This window comes from Urocitellus parryii, chromosome 4, assembly GCF_045843805.1.
Source record: "Urocitellus parryii isolate mUroPar1 chromosome 4, mUroPar1.hap1, whole genome shotgun sequence".
Lineage (NCBI taxonomy): Eukaryota > Metazoa > Chordata > Mammalia > Rodentia > Sciuridae > Urocitellus > Urocitellus parryii.
Window position 1 is genome coordinate 68031757 of NC_135534.1, and position 22395 is coordinate 68054151.

General features: G+C 34.0%; 1 protein-coding gene across 1 annotated transcript in view; it reads right to left on the bottom strand.

Moving 5' to 3' along the window:
- The window catches only part of Rsf1 (remodeling and spacing factor 1), a 156659-nt gene that overhangs the window by 32160 nt on the left and 102104 nt on the right, over positions 1-22395 (bottom strand). Inside the window, exons 6-9 of the mRNA XM_026387266.2 lie at positions 9783-11539; positions 7602-7808; positions 2524-2628; positions 815-894 (exon numbers count right to left, since the gene is read on the bottom strand). Of these exons, the coding sequence (XP_026243051.2) occupies positions 815-894; positions 2524-2628; positions 7602-7808; positions 9783-11539 (2149 nt within the window). The remainder of the gene's footprint in view (positions 1-814; positions 895-2523; positions 2629-7601; positions 7809-9782; positions 11540-22395) is intronic.

The following is a 22395-nucleotide window of genomic DNA, read 5'->3' on the forward strand; positions in this document are numbered from 1 at the left end:
TAGTGTATTTATACATTATTTATTTAATGATTCATACATCTGTATTTTCTGATATGATTTGAGTTCCATGTAAACAAGAGCTGTCTTACTTACCTTTTCTCTTCAGTTTGGTACACAATAGGTGCAAATGAATTATATACCTACTGTTTTGATTCTAAACATTCTTTTAAATATTAGATCATGTTAAGTCTTACTTCCTCCAAGAAACTTTCTTTCACTGCTTTGGACCTCAGTGTAGTTGCATAATGAAAATGGAGTCATCTCTTTTATATTCAGTACATGGTTCAACCATTAAATGTTAATTATTTGGCATTGTTAATTAAGTGTTACTTGCCCACCCAAAGAGATGCACATGAGTAACTAAGTGATAGGGCAGTTCTTGTAATTTTCTTATGTTCACTATAATACTTGGGCTAATATTTATTCATGGTGGGTTCTGAGACATACTCTAGGTAAGGGATTGGCAAATGTTTCTATGAAATGACAGACAACACGTTTCAAAGTTGGAGAGTCATTAGATCTTTACTGCAATTTATAACTGCTTTTGTAGAGCAAAAGCGGATACAGACAAACTTTAGTTGTGGACAAAGAAATGTGAATGTCATTTAATTTTCATGTGTCATAAATATGATTTAATTTTTAATTTTTTCCCAACCATCTAAAAACATAAAAATCATTCTTGATAGGTAACACCAAAACAAGGGGCAGGTCACAGTTTGCCAATCCCTGCTCTAGATAGATGCATTCATCTATACTATAAGACAATTCAGTTGTCAAATACCCAAGAGAAACATTAATGCATTTATCGAAATACCTTCGTTCAGCACGCTCCTTCTTCTTTAAGGCAACATCCAAATCTTGCAACTGTTCCTCTAATTTTTCACATAACAGTTTCTGAAAGAGCAAAATATACATATTTTTCTTCTTGGGATTGAATGCAGGGCCTTATGAATGCTAGGCAAGTACTTTACCACTGAGCTACAACCCCAAACTCTTGAAGAAAACAAAAAACAATTTATTTTTTAAAAATAACAAACTTCTGGGCTGAGGTTGTGGCTCAGTGGTAAAGAGCTTGCCTAGCACGTGTGAAAAAGCACTGGGTTCAATTCTCAACACCTCATAAAAATAAAAAATAAAAAAATAATTAACTTGCCCAGGCTGGACTCAAATTTATGAACTCCTGCCCCAACCTCCTAAGCAGCTGGGATTACAAGCATGAGCCACCTCAACTGACTCTGTCATTTTTCATATTCCTTTTCTCCCAGTACTGAGGATTAAACCCAGGGCCTCACACATGCCAAGTAAGAGCTCTATCACTGAATTACATCCCTAGCCCAATAATTGCCACTTTTAACATCTTTCCACAATCATTTGCCATATCATGTTAAACTCATGGGTATTGTGTAAGAAGAACTGATTAAAGGCCACATAGTTAAGGAATACTGAAGCTTTCCTTGTGTTTATTAAACAGGTGCTTCAGCATCCACTGAAATTAAGATAAGCATAGTATTTTGATGTGAAGCTCACAATACAAAAACATCTAGCTTTGCCAAGAAAATACATTCTATGCCTACCCTGGTAAAAGTAACCAATATTTAAAATATCATTTGGTTCAAAACTATGTAAAACAATGATTATAATTAAAAAAAAAAAGATCATAAGACATTTTTAGGGAGATTATATATACAGTAAAATATAATAGTGCCAATAACAATTTTTTTAAAAAGAATTGGGAAAAAAGTGAAACAATGTTACATGGTTGCTAAGTCAAAACAGATCATGGAAAATGTAAATGATAAAGCTACACTAAGCCAAAGAAGTCCACTTCACTGAGAAATGCATAAAGCCCATCATTTCAAAAGCAAGAGACTGGGTTTATAAGGCAAAATACCCAATTGGTACAATGGCACAGAAATATCCTGTTCTTCAGTTAAAAAAAAAAAAAATCACCTAAATCAAGGTCAAAGAAAAAGAAAATCTGTTTTTCCCAATTCTGATAATTTAATCTATAAAACTACTGACAAAAACAAGGTAGGCAGGAGTGGAAAACAAGGATGAAAGATAAGGAATAAACTATAGAAAGAAACTTATTTCCTCCCTAAATCTAAATTTGGTATTCTCTGTGATTGTAACAAATGTAAGAAAAAATAAATGATAAATTTATAAAAAATTGGTGGGCTTCTGAGAATGGCATTGGAAAAGAGTAAAAGGAAGACCTAAAAGATATTAATAAAAGGTAGGCATCTTGGGACTGGGGCTGTAGCTCAGTGGTAAAGTGCTTGCCTCGCATGTGTGAGGCACTGGGTTTGATCCTCAACACCACATAAAAATAAATAAAGATACCGTGTGTTCATCTACAACTAAATAAATATTTGAAAAAAAAAAGGTAGGCATCTAAATAAGAAGTAAACAACAAGTATAAATGTCTCTGAAAATGGAAGATGTTCAGTGGCAGTTAAAAAATATCACTAATTTGAAACATAAAGCCAAGGGCTGGAGATATGGAGATGGGCTGGGTCATACATGTTGGCAAGGGGGGCAGAACCATTCTCCATCAGGGATGATCATCAAAGGAGGGCGGAGGCAGGCCGTGTGGTATCCACTGTCACAAGAATCACACAGAAGAATCTGAAATAAACCATATTAATGTCAACCTAACTGACTAAATTCAATGACTCTTAAGATAATGACAATTCAATATTTATTAGTACTTATTACAAAGTGCTCTTTATTTGCATAAATCTAATGAATAAAAAAATCTTATAATTAGTAGGAGTCTGAAAATTGGGTATCTGACAATTAGGGATGATGCCACTTTTTTTAAAAAACTTAAAACACCTCCCCCAAAACACTAAAAAAAAAAAAAAAAAGGTTTAGTACAAAATTTAGTGAAAAATAACAAGTCCTTTCTGAACTAGAGTTACAATCATTTTAAAGTGATTTATCATTGCATAAGGGCAATGATAACATTCCTTATAATAAAGTTTTAAAGCTCAAGTATCATAAACTACTGTTAAAACATATAGAACGAAAGGTTTCCATTTTAAATGCATCTCAATTACATATAAGCAACAAACTCATGGTTTCTTTTTTCATGTAAATTCAAATAAGCAAAGGACAGGAATATTTAGATCCATCATGTTTAAATACAAAGGCTAATAATAATTAGTCTTACAGCTGATATTTTTTTGCTTTTTAAATATAGATGATCAACTCTCTAAACTTAACATGGTACACTCATGAATATTTAACTTTTTAAATAACTTTAGATTTATGAAAGAGTTACCAAGATATTAGTTTTCCCATATATCTTCATCAAAGTTTAAAGTTTTACCTAACTATGGGATATCAACCAAAACTAAAAAATTAACACCACTACAATACCAGATTTCACCAGATTTTTCTGATTCTGAATCCAGGATTCTACATTGTCTCCTTACTCTCCTCTGATGTGCAACAGTTACTCAGCCTTTCTTTTCCATGATTTTGACAGTTTTGAAAGATACTAATTCAAATAATTTGTAGATTGTCCCTGAATTTGTGTTTGTTTAATATTTTCTAATGATCAGACTGGGGTTATGGGTTTTCAAGAATGCCACCGAGGTATATCCTATTACATAGTCCATGAAAACAATATGACTTATTATTGGTGATATTAACATTGATCACTTAGTTTTAGTTGCGTCTATTGGTTTCCTCTACTGTAAAGCTATTACTTTTCACTTTTTTCTTTAATACATATTTTTTAGATGTTGATGTGCCTTTATTTTATTAATTTCTATATGGTGCTGAGGATTCAACCCTGTGCCTCACACATGCTATACAAGTGCTTTGCAACTAAGCCCCAGCCCCTACTTTTCACTTTTCATAAACTATACTCAAGATAAATGGAGCTCATACTCAAGGGGAGGGGAAATAAATTTTCCAGTATCAAACAATCTGTGGATATGAATTAAAAATCATTATAGTAATTAATAAATATTCTGGAGGAAGACATGATAAAGCTGTGCAAATATCTTATTTTCCACTTAAATTTTTGCCCACTAGTGGAATTGTTGTGTAAAGAAAAAATGTCTCTTTACCCACACTCATTTGTTTATTCAATGATTTATTTATATCAATATGAACTAATGAATACTTATTATTATTTAGGTTATAATCCAAAGCTGTCATCATTTAATTTGTTGTTATAATTGTTCAGCAATGGACATAATGGAAGCTCTTTCACATTGGACTGTTCCTTTATTGTAAAATGGAATTCGGAAAGCAGGGTTCGGGTAGTCCTTCTTGTTACTGGACATCACTAATGCAAAGCTCTTTTAGAGGTCAGAGCAACAAATAAACAAACATATCTATGTATATATATGTGTATACAGTAAAATATAATAGTGCCAATATAATAGTCGGCCCCATTGTCTGCCCCACTGTGAAAATAGGAGACTTTCTCACATTTTAAAAGGGGCAAATGCATGCATAGAATAGTCACACGTGCACTCATACACGCATACATATGCATGTATACAGATACATCTATATTTCTTCATATATATTAAAATAAGAATGAGTTCATACTAATATCCCTAGCTCTAATCCAGCATTACAGAACTGATTCTACCTCTGGTCTTGCTAAAAGTGACTAGGTTCCTATTAGGTACACTTTTACTTATTTGCTCAAACCTTGCATGCATGTAAGTTTCTGAAACTATAATGCATAGTTTTACAGGGGGAAGGAAGGTTGAAAGTGGAAAAATACCTTCCACCCTCTCCATACAATGTATTACCAATTGATGCTGATGACCAAGATTCAGTCTTCAGTAATTTTGGTATTATATCTCGGTTATATAATCATATATATACTCATTCTTATTTAATTGATTACATAGGCATATGTAGACTAACCCAGGCACCCAATTCCATTTGTCACATTGTGTGTGTGTGGGTTTTTTTTTGTTTGTTTGTTTTGGTGGTGCTGGGGATTGAACCCAGGGCCTTGTGCATATGAGGCAAGCACTCTACCAACCGAGCCATATACCTAGCTCCATTATCACATTGTTTCTATGGTAAAATATAATCTAAATTTCAAATAATAAAATACAAATAAACACTTAGTCTCCAGTTCAGAAATCAGTTGAGTTCTATCTCTACTCCTTAATAAAGGTAAAATCCTCCTAAATAAAGACAATCATGTAAGATTCCCAGGCCTCATACAATGATGCATTTATTTTGACTAAAGCAGCTAGAAAATTCCAGGGTTCTACATTTACTTAACAATTTATTTCTTTTATGTTATAAGCGCAATGAGGACAAGAATCATGTATTTTTAGCTCAGCATCATATCTGTACCATTTAATGTATACTAACTGCTTATTATTTTGATTTGAGGGTTACCCTTAAGCATAAGAAATCCATGACATAAGAAATCCATCATACTAGGGATCTTCAGTTTCTAAAGTCATTCTCTTTAGCACAGTAAACAGCAATGGGATTTTCCACATAGTCATGAAAATAGCCAAATAAATATAAATCCTATGTGTGCTCCAAGAAGAGGGCAACTCTCTGAGACAATTAGAGATTCTCATGAAATAGGACTCCTTAGGATTTAAGGGATTAAAACCTCTCAGGGGAAGTAAGACAGATAATCTACCCCTTAGTCTCAATGGAGTTAACAGCCTAACTAGAAAATTAGAAGTTAAAAAGTGAACCAATCTTCAAGGCTTATAGAAATACGATAACAAACCAGGAGATGCAAGGCCAAGAAGTCAGCTCAGCCTTTTTAAAAAATGTGTTCAGTAGAAGCACCAAGAAGCTAGAGCCAGAAAAAGCAAAATCACTAAGGTAAGGCCACTGAGATAGGAAAATAGTTGGCCCCATTGTCTGCCCCACTGTGAAAATAGGAGAGACTTTCTAACAAGAAAAGGGGCAAATGCATGCATAGAATAGTCACTTAAGTAACCTAGAGTTGCCTTTATCTTGTTATCATAGAATACACTTCCCTAGGTAGAGACCAAAGATGGTAATGAGATATGTGCCATGTGAAGAAACATGATGAAGAATAGCAAAAATGCACACCCAAAACTCTACCTCTACAATGATGACATCAAGAGCCCAGGACTCTGCCTACCATGTGGATGCCATAAAAGCTGTATTCCTCTATCCTTAATCCTTTGATGGAGCAGCCTGGTCTCCCTGTGGATCTTAAACCTAGTACATATCTATCAGGAACTCTACCAGGCAATCTTTTTTGTTTTCTTTTTCTTCCTCCCACCATTTCCCCCCCCATACTGGGGATTTAACACAGGAGTGCTTTACCACTGAGCTACATCCCCTACCCTTTTTGTTTTTAAAAAAAATTTTTTATTAGTTGTAGGTGGACATAATATCTTTATTTTATTTGTTTATTTTTATGTGGTGCCGGGGATCAAACCCAGTGCTTCACGCATGCTAGGCAAAAGTTCTACCCATGCAAAAGTTCTACCGCTGAGCCCTAATCCCAGCCCCACTTCCCCCACCCTTTTTATTTTGCAACAGAGTCTTACTAAGTTGCTTAGACCTTGCTAACTTGCTAAGGCTACCCTTAAACTTGCAATTCTCCTGCCTTGAGTCTCCCAAGTCACTGGGATTACAGGCATGTGCCACAGCAGCCAGCACCCAGGCATGTGCCATAGCACCTGAGTTTTTAAAATACCCTTCAGAAATATGCAGTAGAAGTCCCATTTTATAATAAAGACATCAAGATACAGAGAAGAAAACACTGATAAGTGGCAGAAGCATGACCTATATCCACGTCTTTCTGACCCCTTGCTTTTTTTATTATATCACACTGCTTTTTAGAAAAAAAGAACCTAGAGAACCATCTCTTATGTTTTGAAACATCAGAAAATCTTGAGATGTTTCTGCTCAACACATATAAGAGGATCATTCTTTATGTTTATCTCTACTTAATAGTTGAAAGTTGTTAAAGTCAAATCTACTCAAAGGAAGAGCAGAACTGCATACAATTGGGCATAATCAGAGTGTTTCTTCAACAAACTCCTTATGAACTGCAATATAATGTATATTGACTAAGAAGTGGTTCTCCTGATGTAGGCCACCCTTGAAGAGTTTACTTCTTGGGTAAGAAAGCTCCACATAGTTTTGATAATGTTTTTCCAAACATATCTAGACTATATGCAACTTCCAGTATTGAAAAATTTAAAGCCCATTGGGTTACTACTTTTTATGCTTTTAGAGGAAGGCAATAAGGCCTTCATAGGTTGAACTTACTTGATGGCACTTCAGAAATATATTTTTTAAAAAACTTAAAGGAACTGAATAGAATTAGTTGAATAAATTAATTGATTTGTGAGAAGAGAACAAGGTGTATACTTATTAGGTACAGAAAATGTCTACATATAAAATAGCTACAATAAAAACAAAACCTTTATCCTTGGCCTTCTCAAACTGGCATTATTAGTTGAGAAACAGAAATAGAGGTTACTTTCTAGAATACATACTCTGTAGAATGAAAAAATTTCATGATCAAACCCAGATGAGTCAGGCTGCTCCAGGCAACCACAGCTTCCTATGACTATGAACATTGTTCATTTAGATCAGGTACATACTAGTTCAGGATGATTAGGAAGGCCACATTTTTTGCATGGTTCATCATCGTCTGCTATGATGGCTTCTTCACTTTCCTTTTCTTCTTCCTCTTCTGAAGCTGCGGATGATTTTTCACTGTCAGACCCGTCACTTTCATCATTACTGGAATATTTCCACCTGCCTCGTGTTCGAGAACCAGTCCACCGAACTTTGCCTTTGGGTTTTACCTTGGGCAAAATAAAAAATTGACATAATTTGATATAAGAAGAAAAAAAAAAACTAAGCTCCTCCTGATTGCATGTCCCATGTGGAATACATGAAGAAAAAAATAAAAATTATAGTCTGATCACCTGGATATACCTACTATTAAATTTTGGTGTATATATTCACTACTATTTTCTGGTTTGGGGAGAGTTTTACATGGGATTATAATGTCATATAGTTTTTATGTCATATACTTAATTTTTGATCATTGTATGTTCTCCTTACTATTAGTGACTATATAATACGTTATCACATGGCTGCATCTATATGCTATCATCTGGGTGTATATATCACCTATAGACATCTAGGTAGTTGTTTCCCATTTTTTCACTTTCATGAATAATGTATCCGTTGAAATATAAATTTTAACACACATCGTGATGGTTAGGATAAATTCCTCGAAGCGGATTCTGGGTCAAAGGCCATGTACATTTTAAAGGTTCTATCAATAACAGAAGGATGACTATATACCTGCTTATTATTATGCAAAAAATGTAAAGCTTTAATAATATTAAAGATGAACCTAAAAATTTCAAGAGGGTCAGACTTGCATAAAAAATGCTGACAAATTTTAAAAGAATATTATTCAGAGAATAAATTTCCAACATTGTTAACAATTTTTTATTGCCTAGTTTTATAATCTTTTTTAAATATTTAATTTTTAGTTGTAGTTGGACACAATACCTTTATTTTATTTATTTATTTTTATGTGTGCTGAGGATTGAACCCAGGGCCTTGCACATGCTAGGCAAGTGATCTACCGCTGAGCCACAACCCCAGCCCCAATTTTATATCTTTTAATGCATATTTCATTTCATTCTCATACTACAGGTCTCCAGCAAAGAACTAAATAATTTTTATCAGAAAACGTTTTTCAAAGTATAGAATTAAAAACTCAGTATTTCAGGGAACAAAGGTTCACCGCAACGAAGAATAACCGTATCCTTTAAATAAATTAAAAACAACTCTTGTTTTTAATTTATTTAAACGATAACACTAGTCAAAGATTTGTATATTTTACTTAAAATGAGGTGGTTACAGAAAAAAGAATTCTGGCTTCCAAGACTAATGATTTAAATGGTGGAAACAGGCACTCTCAGATACTGGTAAGGAAATGATATATTACTAGGGCCTTTTTGGAGGCAATGTGGCATGCCCCTTGACCCAGCAATTCCAATTCTAGGAGTCTATTCTAAAGAAATACTCACTCATGTCCAAATGGATCTTCAATGCAGCATTGCCTGTAATAGTGAAAAATTGGAAACAACCTAATGTCAATTAATAAGGGAGTGGTTAAAAGAACTGAGGTATATCCACAATATGAAAATACTATGTGGCCATTAATAAACACAAGTAGACTGATCTCCTGACATGGAAAAATAGATACACTGTTAAGTAAAGCACTCACAAAAAAATGAACACATAGGACCCGATTTATTTTGTAAATGATAGGTAAAATGTTTATAAACATATATATGAATGCATGAAAAACAGATTGAAACAGTATGCACGCCAATCTGTAAAACTGGTTATGGGAAATTTCATTTTATAATCCTACAGGTTGTGTATTTTTTTTAGAGAGAGAGAGAGAAAGAGAGAAAGAGAGAGAGAAAGAGAGAGATAATTTTTTAAATATTTATTTTTTTTCAGTTTTCGGTGGACACAATGTCTTTATTTTATTTTTATGTGGTGCTGAGGATCGAACCCAGAGCCCCGCACATGCCAGGCAAGCACGTTACTGCTTGAGCCACATCCCCAGCCCCACAGATTGTGTATTACTTGAATAATTTACAACAAGAATATATTTCTAATACTGCCTGTAATAGAAAAAAAAGTTTAAAAGATAAGAATGACTATGCTTTAGCTAAAGCAAAAAAGCTATAAACACTCAGATTTAAATATTTCTAATTAAAATTTAAAATTCAGAGTTGTTTTACCTTGCCTCCTTTAGAGTTTGTATCCTTCTCCAGTTTTTTCAAATTTTCTTTTTTGTCTGTTTTTTGCAAGGCTGCTGACTCTTCTTCCACTTCATCTTCTCCTTCCCCTCTTTTTTTATCAGCTTTCTGATCTCTGATCTCAGCCACTTTTGCTGTAGGTCTAGATATTCTTGGAGACCTCCTTAAAGTAGGGCCCACATTTGTTTTCTCTTCTTCTTTTTCTGTCTTCTCTTGCTTGCTTTCTGGTTCTGGAATTTGGGCAGGACAATCTGGCTTCTTCTTCCGACTAGATATCCTAATTGTTAATTTGATGCCTTCTTTCTGCCTTTCAGAGGTTATCTCTGTATTTTCTGAGGCAGTTGTTTCTTCTTCAGGAACCAACTTATATTTAAATTTGCTTTTTTGCACAGAACCCTTTGTTTCAGAAGGATCCTCATTGTCTAGATTATCCATTTCTACTTTCTTGGACTCAGAATCCCTTTTAAGAATTTCTGGGTCTACTTTTTCCAGGAACTGACCTTCAAAAGAACTTGTACTCTGACACTCTATTCCTTCTTTTTCTAAGTCTGGTTTTTCACAATGCCTAGTCATTTTAGTTGGTGGGAAAGTTTCAGATGCATCAGGAGGACTTGGTGGTTCTGATCCTAGAGTACTCTTTGGAACTTCTTCTGGTATGGGACTCAATCTTTGTGAGTCTTTATCAAGAAAAGTCTTTTTGGACTTCTCTAATTTTTCAAGACATTCTAGGATTGGTGGACTCTTATCCTTCTTACTTTTGGGGGACTTCTCTTCTAATTTCATGGTACAGGATTCAGTGACAGATAAAGCAGTTTTTAAAGAGAGATCCTTTACTATCTCAGAAGACTCAAGAGAAGTTTCCATTTCTGGAGTACCAGGTTCCTCTAACTGCCCTTTTTGACTGTGGGTCTCTAAGACTGAGACTGAACTATCTACAACCTTTCCTAAAAGGACTTCTTTCTCAAGCTCACTTATTTTTAAACTCGTTATGACAGAATTTAAGCATTCTGCTCCATTCCCCTCCATGATGACACTTCTATCCTTAGAAGGGCTATTGTAGACATCTTCCTTTGTATCATAAAACTTTGTCTCTATTTGTTCTGTCTTCAAAGTTGGAGTTATCTTTTCATCACCAACTTCTCCATTTACCATTAGTCTCCCTTCATGACTCAAAGTAGTAATGGTAGAGATCCTTTTACAAGTCTCTTCCTCTTGTTTTACTTCATCTTTTAAAAACTCTTTTGTTGGAGTAACTGATTTACATAAAGGTCCTTTGACTGGACTGTCAAAATCATCACTCAGTTTAATTTCTCGTTTTTTTAGTGGAATCTTGGCTTGCTGGTCATTTTTAAGTTTCTCAGTTTCTTCAGTAGATTTCTCTGTAATTTCTTGAGAAGATCTGATATTGCCACTAAACTCTAGCCTCTCGGGTTCCTGTACCACCAGTTTCTCCATGCTACCTTTGACATCTTTGGGATCTGCTCTACATTCCTTCACTTCAACTTTAATGGGTTTGACATTTTCCTTGAAAGAATCACTTTCTTCTTTGACAATCTTTTTTTCCTCGATTTCTGGCAAAGTTTTTTCTACCTTCACTATTACTGGCAGTTTCACAAGTTCCTTTTGATCTTCTTTTTCAACTTTCATAGTAGTCTCTTCTAGAACACTGGCTGTAGAACAATTTACTGAATCTACTAGCCGAGCTTCACCTTTTGTCTTTTCATTTTCCTTTTGTTCCTCTAAAAAAATAAAAATCAGAAAAAGTTTAAGTGAACAGAGCTTTCAAGATTATAATATATAACAGACTTAGTTTATTTCCATTTATTGTTTCTCTCTTCGCAGGGGTAGCATATCTTTGTGATTGGGTATTTGACCTTCCCCCCCAAAAAATCTGACAGTTAAGAAAATGACAAAATTGTGAAGCACAACTTCCAGATATTAAAAAATTGCTATTTAGACAGACTCATGTTACTGCTTTTTACTTTTAGTTTCAGTGTTCTCAATAGAATGTAAATATTTATACAGCTCAAATAATTTAGTCAAGTTTAAGGGATGGCTCAAAAATATGAAGCAGAAAATGCTACATAAAACATTGCCAAAAGGCCATATTTGTTTCATAAACTGACAATGTTCTTCTTTGCAAGTCACTGAGGACTTTATTTCAGTGAAGTAACATGAGCAGAAGAAAAATGAAAAAGGAAAAAAAAAGAATGCTAAAAGGGAACTGCTAATAATATTTTAGGCTACTTCTGGTAATTATTTTTCACAAAATTGGGGTCACTCTGCTTTCAATTTTTTACAGAAACATTAGCACTTTTTTATGTTATGTGACCTTTTCAAAAATCAATATTCATGACTATATAACATGCCTTGATGTGGTTATGCTACAGTTCACTTTACGAAATGGCTTTATTGATCATTTAAGTTAATATTTTACAAAGAAACTATTAATGCTTATATTTCATTGCCTCTTTTTACCTTGTTGACTATGTATTTTCAGCCTTAACAAAGTACCTAATAGTACATATTTAAACATAACAAAAGCTAAAATCAAGTAAAACGCATAAATCTCATGGGTAATCACAGAGATTCCACTGTATTTTCCAAATAAATTACTACTAATTTCAGTACATTTTCCATCCTTTCACCTTATCCTTGGAATGGAAACACTTTAATTCTAAACGAAGTTTTACTGAGATATAAACTTAAAAACTTGAAGATTTTTGTCAATAAGCAAAGAGTAACAATTCAGAAGGATATAAGTGGAGTAGATAAAAAGTGGGGAGATGAAACAGTGCATTTCTTAAAAATGAGAATTCTATTTTTAACTAAAGTGAATATTTTTTACTACAAACTTCTTAAAAAATATCTAATCATGTTTCAAATAAAATACTCAAAAACCATTTAGGACTCTTTGGACCTCAAGATTAAAGTATCAGAAAGTACACAGATGCATTCTACCATCATGTATAACTAATTAAAACAAATTTAAAAATTAATAAAAAGAAGATTAACTATTAGTATTATTCTTCCTTCTTTATACCATTAGTGCTTTAAGGTGAGACAATAGTGATGATTCATGTCTTCCCATCCCTTTCTCACTTATTAAGCTTGGTAAGTATATTAGCAAAACTAATTTAATATTTTAACAGATAAACCCAAATTACTATCTTTTAAATTAATTTCAACCAAACATTGTTAATACTGACTATTTCTTCTATATACTTGTGGTTCAGGCAGCATGATAGAACCTCACTGTGATCCTGAATCAAGGTAAGAAAACATGTTTTTATTTGGAGTCACTGATTTTAATTTGAGTAACAGTATGGCAGAATGAAATGAGAGATAAAATTAGATTGAAAACTCTTGGGTTTACCAAACCTAATTCAGATAGTGGTATGTTATACTTGTACATAGTTGTACTAACACATCTTTTGTACCAACACAATTTTCTGCCCTTGTTACTTAATCTACTAATAAAGCAGCTGAACTAAATAATCTCCCCTAGTATTCTTCAAAAGTGTTGTATTTCTGTAATTCCAAAAATGTTAAATCATTGAAAATTTAGGATATGGTTAAGTCCTTTTAAGAGAAAAATTTGATAATTATTATTATAGCTCCCCTACATTACATGGATATGTATACAGAACAGAAGGATCCTGACAGAATATGAACTTTTGAAAGCAATAGTAACTGGCGAAAAGGTCATTCAATTATACAAACATTTCCCCAAGGGTAGTCAAAAGGAAATTGTAAATGAGTTTAAGAGGCATGAAATTTGAGGCAACAAAACTAAAGGAAAAAAATCACTTCAAAAATCACAATGCAGCAGCAACATTTCTCAATAAACTTAAGATGATTCAAGAGAACAGGTATCTAATGCAGGTTTTTCAAAGCTGATCCATTCATTCACTCAACAAATGTTTATTTATTATCTATTATGAGATTTCTCACCCAGTATAGCAGGGTGAGAAATCAAACACTGCATATTCCATGTAAATTAACAGTAGAGGACATCGATAGTTGCTACTCAATATTTAATCTCATCTTTTGTACTAACACAACTCTGACTTTGTTTAGGATGCCTCCTTGATCAAGCACCTTATAGCAATGGGTCATATGATATAGTAATGATCAATGAGATGCATGAAGATATCATGAATAAGAGGATTCAGTTGAACTGCATTGTTACCCTAATTTAATTTTTTGTGTGTGTGTCTAGACTCTGAACATCATACCTCCAGGAGCAATCAAAGCCACAAGAAAAAAACAGAAACAGACTAAGTAAAGTTCTTGACTTCGTGGAGCTCCCAATTCAGACTAGACTCACCACTTTTCATTATAAGAAAAAAATTTTAAAGTCAAATGCATTTCTTTCTGATATTTTAACTTTCACTTTTGTTTCTTACTATCCTTGTTTCCCATGCTCACAAAAATCTATGTATCTACTTCTTATATTTTACACTTGTCATCTTTAGTGTGATAAAGGGGTAACTAATCCATAATAAAGTTTTAGTTATTTTATAATGCTCGTATTTTGCAATTAGACATGAGAAAACTCAAAACAATAGAGTAGTTCCAAACTAAAATCTTAAAAACTTACACGTAAATTAGCACAAACACTTAACAGAACAATTTAGAATTATCTGTTTTAAGCTTAAAGAAATGTACTCCATCACTAAGAAATTCTATTTCTAGAGAGTACAATTACATACAACTACCCAGAAATATATACATGAATATTTACTGCAGTACTGCTGTAGAAATAAAAAACAAGAAAAATTCTAATACAGCTCAAATAGGGAAAAGGACAAATAACCACTTTATGATGAATAAAATGGAAAAAAAAAAAGAATGTATATGGATTAACACACATAAATGTCAAAAACAGAATGAGTAACAAGTTGTAAAAGACTAGGAACAGCAGGATTTTGTGGAGGGGGTACTGGGAATTGAAGGAGCAAAGCAACATCCTCAATTATTTTTATTTTTTGTATTTTGAGACAGGGTCTTGCTAAATTGCAGATTCTGGGCTCGGACTTGAGATCTCTGGCCAGAGTTTACCAAGTCACTGAGATTACAGGTGTGAGCCACAGCGCCCAGCCAATAAAATACGTTTTTTAGTAAAGTTATGAAACACTCAAACCAATGCTATCTATTAAAGTGACCATATACATATGTGCAAAAAACAAATGACAGGAAGTGAGTCACAGGGTTGTAGTTACTCCTGAAAATGGAATAAGGAGGAATGAGAAGGAAAGTGAAAAGAAGTACCACCTATTTTTTAAACAAAAGAAATTTGGGCAAATCATTGAGAACTACTATATCAAAATGTTGGGTATACAGTATTTTACATTCTTTGTTTATCTGAACTGATTCATTAAAAATTGAAAAGGTCACTTGAGCTCACACACCTAAAATTCCAGTGACTCAGGAGGCTAAGACAGGAGGACAGCATGTTCCAGGCTAGCCTCAGCACCTAGAAAGACCTTGTCACGGGGCTGGGGATGTGGCTCAAGTGGTAGTGCGCTCGCCTGGCATGCGTGTGGCCCGGGTTCGATCCTCAGCACCACATACAAACAAAAGATGTTGTGTCTGCCGATAACTAAAAAATAAATATTAAATTTTTCTCTCTCTCTCCTCTCACTCTCTCTAAAAAAAAAAAAAAAAAAAAGAAAAAGAAAAAAAAAAGACCTTGTCACAAAATAAAAAATGGCAGAGATATGAAAAATTGTGGGTATATATGTGTATTAATAATTGTAATGCAAAAAAAGAAGTACATGTATAAAAGCATAAATTGGCACGAACATACTTTATATACAGAGATATGAAAAACTGTGCTCATATGTATAATAAAAATTATAATGCATTGCACTGTGGAATAGCTGAACTTTTTTAAATGAAGTATATGGACCACTTTTGCATAGTACTTGGGAATCATTATTAATTATTTGGCACCATTTTCTTACCATTAACTTTAGCCACATCAGAACATTCAGGATTTAAAAGAAGAAGGGGGGAGCGGGGTGGGGAAGGAGGAGAAGGAGGGAAAGGTGGGAAGGAGGATGAGGAGGAGGAAAATTAGTTCAGAATTTCCCAAAGCTGCGACTAACAGTTTTCCTCTGTTAACTCACAAAAAGCCATTTATATCTATTCTGCAGCTTTTACCATTCCTCACTTTCTCCATTGATTAAAAAGTTACATAAAACGGTTAAATATCATCAACTATTTTCTAGGGTTTTTAACGACTGCAGGTAATACAACATCCAAGTCCTTCAGGCAAGTGGCCATGGCAAGCACTCAATGTCAACTATATAATTATTATATTACTGGCAAAATCTTTCAGCCTTCAAGCACAGTTAGAAACTCGCTGTTTTATAGTTCTATTAACTGATACTTTCCCTAAAAAGAATTAACAAATTTTCCTCTGTTTGCACATTACTTTATATAGATTTTTATAATAGCATTTATTACCCCACATTATAATTATTTACTCAGAAATGTTATCTGTCCTACTGGTCTGAAGAATTACTCCTCTGGAGCAGAATCATGGATTATTCACTGTAGGACACCTGCTTAAGTAGACTGAACAAATTGAAATGGCAACAAATCCTACCCCACATATTGACAAATTAACAGGAAGCAGATTGTAAATCAATATTTAATTTAAAATTATTTTAAGTATATCTGATCAATTTACAAAGTAAGATTTGGGCAAGGACATACATATTTAACAGATGCTAAATCTTTTGCCTCAGCCTCCCAAGTTGCTGAGACTACAGGCAGGAACTCCTGAGCCTGGCACCCCCAACCTTTCTAATAAATTTTGTTTTTAAAAATATTAATTTAGTTTTTGTGTTACTGAGGATTGAACACAGGGCCTTTTACAGATACTAGGCAAGCACTCTACCATACATCCTCTGCTGAGCTACATCCTCATCCCTTTTCTTCCTTGAGAAAGGGTCTTGCAAAATTGCCCAGGGTGGCCTTGAATTTACAGTCCTCCTGAGGAGCTGGTGTTAGAGTCTGTAAACAAGTCAGGATGGCGCCTGGCATTTTGCCAGAGGGAGTGGTCTGTGAAGTAACACCAGTGAGCCATTAAGTGTGGAGATTCCTTATTGGTTGACTGCTGTATCTAGTTTATGCTAATTAAGATGAGCTGTGTGGAATGTATAAATACCTCTGTTGTTCTACAATAAACGGCTCGCACTCCTGCTGTATCAATGTACACAAGTTGCTTGTCACCCCCCTGGTTATTCTGCTGCAGCCGGACTGCGGCAAGCTGGGAATACAAATGTGAGCCACCATGCCCAGCTATGTAATCTCAATTCTGATAAACAAATAAATAAGTAACCATGGCTAAAATAAACCCTAGAAGAAAAAGATCATGGCAGTTGCAGTGGCAGATATTTTCTCTCTATATATGATCATATGTATAAGTCATTCATATATGTACATATATGTGTATAAAAAGGAACAAAATAGGTATTATAATAATTTCATGATTATTAGCTTATCTCTGATACATTAACACTACCTACTAACCCTACTATTTGCTCTACCAACAACTCTATCAGTCTCCTTTTCTATTCTTAAACTTCCAATCTCTCTGTGAGGTCCATATTTTCAGATGATTCTGCCTTCAATTTCACAGAGAAAACAGAAACCATACCCTCTCATCAATAGACCAGTAAGCCTGCTCCTATTAAAATAGAGATACCTATTTTAAGCTAAGACAAATTCTTCAATCCATGATTTAGATTTCACCTCCTTCAGCCAAGTGTCATTATCTTACTTATTTTAATGAGATCTCATTGGCAGCAATATTGATATTAGACTGAAGGAAAGGAATGATAGAAACAAGGATAGTTAGGATATTACTATGAAAAATAATGATAAAATCTCTTCAACAGTATCCCATTTAACTCAGATTTTAAAACAGAAACATTAATAAATTTAAGGAAAGCCCAATACAATCTGCAGACCCTATTCCCCTATCTCTCAGTACCTTAGCTGTCTGACCTTATTTCCTCCTATTTTACAATACCCTACTCATTCTGCTTCAGTTACATTGGTCACAGGGGCCAGCAAACCATACAGGATCAGACATTAAACATTTTTAAGCTTTGTAAGCCATAGTTTCTCTGTCACAACTACCAAATTCTTCTGTTATAGTCTGAGAACAGCCATTGACAATTGGATATTAAATAAATAAAATTCAAACCAGCCAGATTAATTTTTCCCACTACTCAGGAGGCTTAAGGAGGGAGCATCAACTCAGCCCAGGAGTTCAAGATCAGCCTGAGCAACATGGTAAGACCCTGTCTGAATTTTTAAAAATTAACTTTTTTTTTTTTTTTGAGAGAGAGAGAGAGAGAGAGAGAGAGAGAGAGAGAGAGAGAGAGAGAGAGAGAGAATAATTTTAATATTTATTTTTGGGCTGGAGATGTGGCTCAAGCGGTAGTGCACTTGCCTGGCATGCGTGCGGCCCGGGTTTGATCCTCAGCACTACATACAAACAAAGATGTTGTGTCCGCCGATAACTAAAAATTAACTTAATTTTAATTTTTAAAAATTAAATTAACAAAACAGGCAGCAGGCCAGATTTTGCTTTTCCACCCTAGTCTGCTGATTTTTGCTAAAATGTATTACACATACTTGCTCCTACTTCAGAGTCTTGCATCCTTTGTTTTTGTATTTTGTGGTGCTGGGAACAGAACTCAGGGACTTGTATATGCTAGGTAAGCACTCTCCCAACTGAACTATAACCCCAACCCCTTACATTTGTTTTTGTTTGTTTAAAATTTCCTTGGGTATCTACATTATTGGTTCTCTCAGATCCTTTTGGTCTTTGACTTTACTCAAGCATTACGTTTTCAGTTAGTCATTTTCTAAGACCCCAATCTATTCTTTTCCCAAATTACTGTAAAAAATATATATAGCTCCATATCACCATCTGCACTACAAATAACAAGTAATTTATTAATCTTGTTTACTGTCTCATCCATACTTTGTGTAAGCTGTGATTTTCATTCACAGCTATACTCCCACTACCAAGAATATTCAGCATATACTAAATAAATATTTGCTGACTGAAATGAAATACTACAGGTAAAAATAGATCTATGCTATTCCTAACAATTCAAATTTTACCTGCAAAAAGCTTTTTGTCGGCTGGGGTAGTGGCTCGGTGGTAGAGCAATTGTCTAGCATTGTGTGAGGCACTGGGTTCGATTCTCAGCACCACATATCAATAAATAAAAATATAGGTTCATCAACAACTAAAAAAATATTTTTTAAAAAAAGCTTTTTGCCATTTTGAAAATGTTGATAAACTTTACAATTTCTAAAAGTGACTCAAAATATTTAATGTCTTGTCCCATTTTTTTGCCAGTAATCTATTCACTGTATGCAAGAATATTTCCAATTCTCATTCTAGTTTCAAATACTTCAGCACCATACTAAACTCAACATCAAAAAAAAAAAAAGGTTTTGATAAACACATGTAATATTTCTCTCAATGTATAGGTGATATAATAGTATTCCAAAATTTATTATGGAATGTCCAAAAAAAGCAAATCCATAGACCCAGAAAGTAGAATATCTCTAAGGGATGGGAGAAGAAAGAAATGGAGAATGGCAACAAAATGGATACATACTTTCTTTGTGGGTTGATGTGGCTTTTCTAACATTAGACACTAATTATGGTTGTACAACACCATGAATATACTAAAAACAAGCAAGTGTACATATTAAAAAGGTGAATTTTATCTTAGCCTTTATAAAACAAAAGTACTATATAAACCAAAATAAACACATATTTGGGCCAAATTAGCTATGTAAGTGGCCATCCTACAAATTCTATTTTCTGCTAGATGTTATCAAATAATAGTTCCCATGTTCTATACATATAGGCAGAGGTATATTACTGCAAAAATCAACAAAAAGACAGCCTTTTTCAAATTAGCAGAATTTGAAAAACTATATTAAAGTTGAGATGTGTTCCCCTTGACTTTGTTTTTTCCTAGAAAAGTTTGTTTTTAACTTTTTGGTACCTTCAAAATTAGAATACAGTATCTAACATACAGTGAAAATATATATTAAATGTCATGGCATTCACAGTACTCTATAAGTACAAAAACTTCCAGGTAGTATACCACATGAATTGACACAGTGTATCTTCAATAGCCATAAAGGGGCTTAAAGGGCATGAAACACTCACTTGACCATCTAGTTAGAGAAGAACAATTTGACAGGTATTTAAGAGCTTTCCGCCTGGTGTTAAAAACTGGCTCTAATGGAAGTGATAAAAATAGTGTAAATAAAGTCCCCAAAAAAGCTAAGAAAAGAGATCAGGAAGGTGGGATTTCAGATGGCCCTTCAAGAATACTTGGACTTTCCTTGGGGATAGGGCAACATGAGAAGGAAAGAACATGATAAAGTCACAGAAGGAATGCCCAAGACACACAAAGTAAAATATCTAGACAATCTGCAACCAGTAATCATGTAAGGAAACAATAAAAGATAACACTAGAAAGAGAAGTAGAGGACAAATTATAAGATTCTGAATCCCAGACTAAGAAATTTACATATTTTTTAATAATTGAAGATGGACAGCATGCCTTTATTTTTTATTTATGTTTTTATGTGGTGCTAAGGATTGAACCAAGTGCCTCACACTTGCTAGGCAAGTACTCTGCCACGGAGCTACAGCCCCAGCCCAAGAAATTTAAATATTTTTAAAAGTCAATTTTAATTTTCAGGGGCAGAGTCATACTAGGGATTGAGCTCTGGAGTGTGCTACCATTAAATTACACCCCCGGCCCATTTTATTAAGGACAAGTTCTCATTAAGTTGCCAAAGCTGGCCTTAAACATGCAATCCTCTTGTCTCAGTCTCCCTAGATGATTGGCTCAATGCTAATTATCTTCCTCTTTGAAAGAAAACTCAACTCATTTATTTAGTTGGTAAATTTTCTAGGCTACTTGCTGTCATTATGAGATTTTAGCTTACATTTTAAAGTCATATTTCTATGGCACTCATATAAAAAGAAACAAAAATATTTGCTTTCTGAGGTTAGACATAAGGCATACCAATTTTACTAATAATTTTGAAAAATATATTTTAACTGTAAAATTGGCTATATTATTCACCTTTCAGTGCCATTTTTTTTTAATCTTTTTGCTGCCTAATTCGAAATAATCAACCACACTTACTTTTAAAATTTTTGGCCCATGATGCCCTATCACTGACTGCATTAAATTTAAGATTGTTTCCAACTTAAAATCTATTCTGCTACCTCATATAACCCCTATAGGGCAATGTTTGTTTATATCTGAGAGCAACGAAAACAACAAACGAGGATCACATTCCTTTTACCTTGCCATGAAGTAGACCACAATAATTACATCTGAGAGAACCAGGATAAAGGATAAGGTTTTGGAGCCTGAATAAAATTACTACAAATTATATGTTAAATGCACTATCAAAAGTACACAGGGAGTTTGTCCATAACTCACTGTGTGTCCTAGGGAAAATTACTTAAAACACTTTGTCTCACTTCCCTCATCCGGGAAAAAAAGGAAAAGAAAAACAAAATATACAGTAGTCCTCCCCTCATCCAAGGTTTCACATTCTGTGATGTCAATTATGCATAATTACAGCCCTAAAAGAACAAAGGAAAGGGATAAAAATTGGAAAAGAAGAACTTAAATTATCACTATTTGCAGATGATATGATTCTATACCTAGCAGACACAAAAGGGTCTACAGAGAAGCTATTAGAGCTAATAAATGAATATAGACAGCTATAATAAAAGAACATAGACAGCTCAGCAAGTCTGCTAAGAAACCATGAGCAGAACATCCAAGAATTATGGGACAATATCAAAAGACCAAATTTAAGAGTCATTGGGATACAGGAAGGCACAGAGCTCCATTCCAAAGGAATAAACAGTCTATTCAGTGAAATAATACGAGAAAACTTCCCAGAATTGAAGATTGAGACAGAATCCCAAATCCTAGAAGCCTACAGGACGCCAAATGTGCAAAATCATAAGAGATCCACACCTAGACACATTATAATGAAGATGTCCAACATACAGAATAAGGAGAGAATTTTAAAAGCTGCAAGAGAAAGAAAGCAGATTACATTTAGGGGTAAACCAATCAGGATAACAGCTGATCTCTCAACACAGACTCTGAAAGCTAGAAGATCCTGGAATAACATATTTCAAACACTGAAAGACAATGGGCTCCAACCAAGAATCGTGTATCCGGCGAAATTAAGCTTCAGGTTAGAAGATGAAATTAAAACCTTCCACAATAAACAAAAGTTAAAAGAATTCGCAGCTAGAAAACCATCTCTTCAAAAAATCCTTGGCAAAACATTACAGGAAGAGGAAATGGAAAACAACATTGAAAACCAACAATGGGAGGTAGGACAGTAAAGGGGGGAAAGTAGTCAAAGAGGATAACAAATCAGGTTTAGTAACATCAATAAACAAATATGGATAGAAGAACAAACCATATCTCAATAATAACCCTAAATGTTAATGGCTTAAACTCACCAATTAAGAGACACAGGCTAGTAGAAT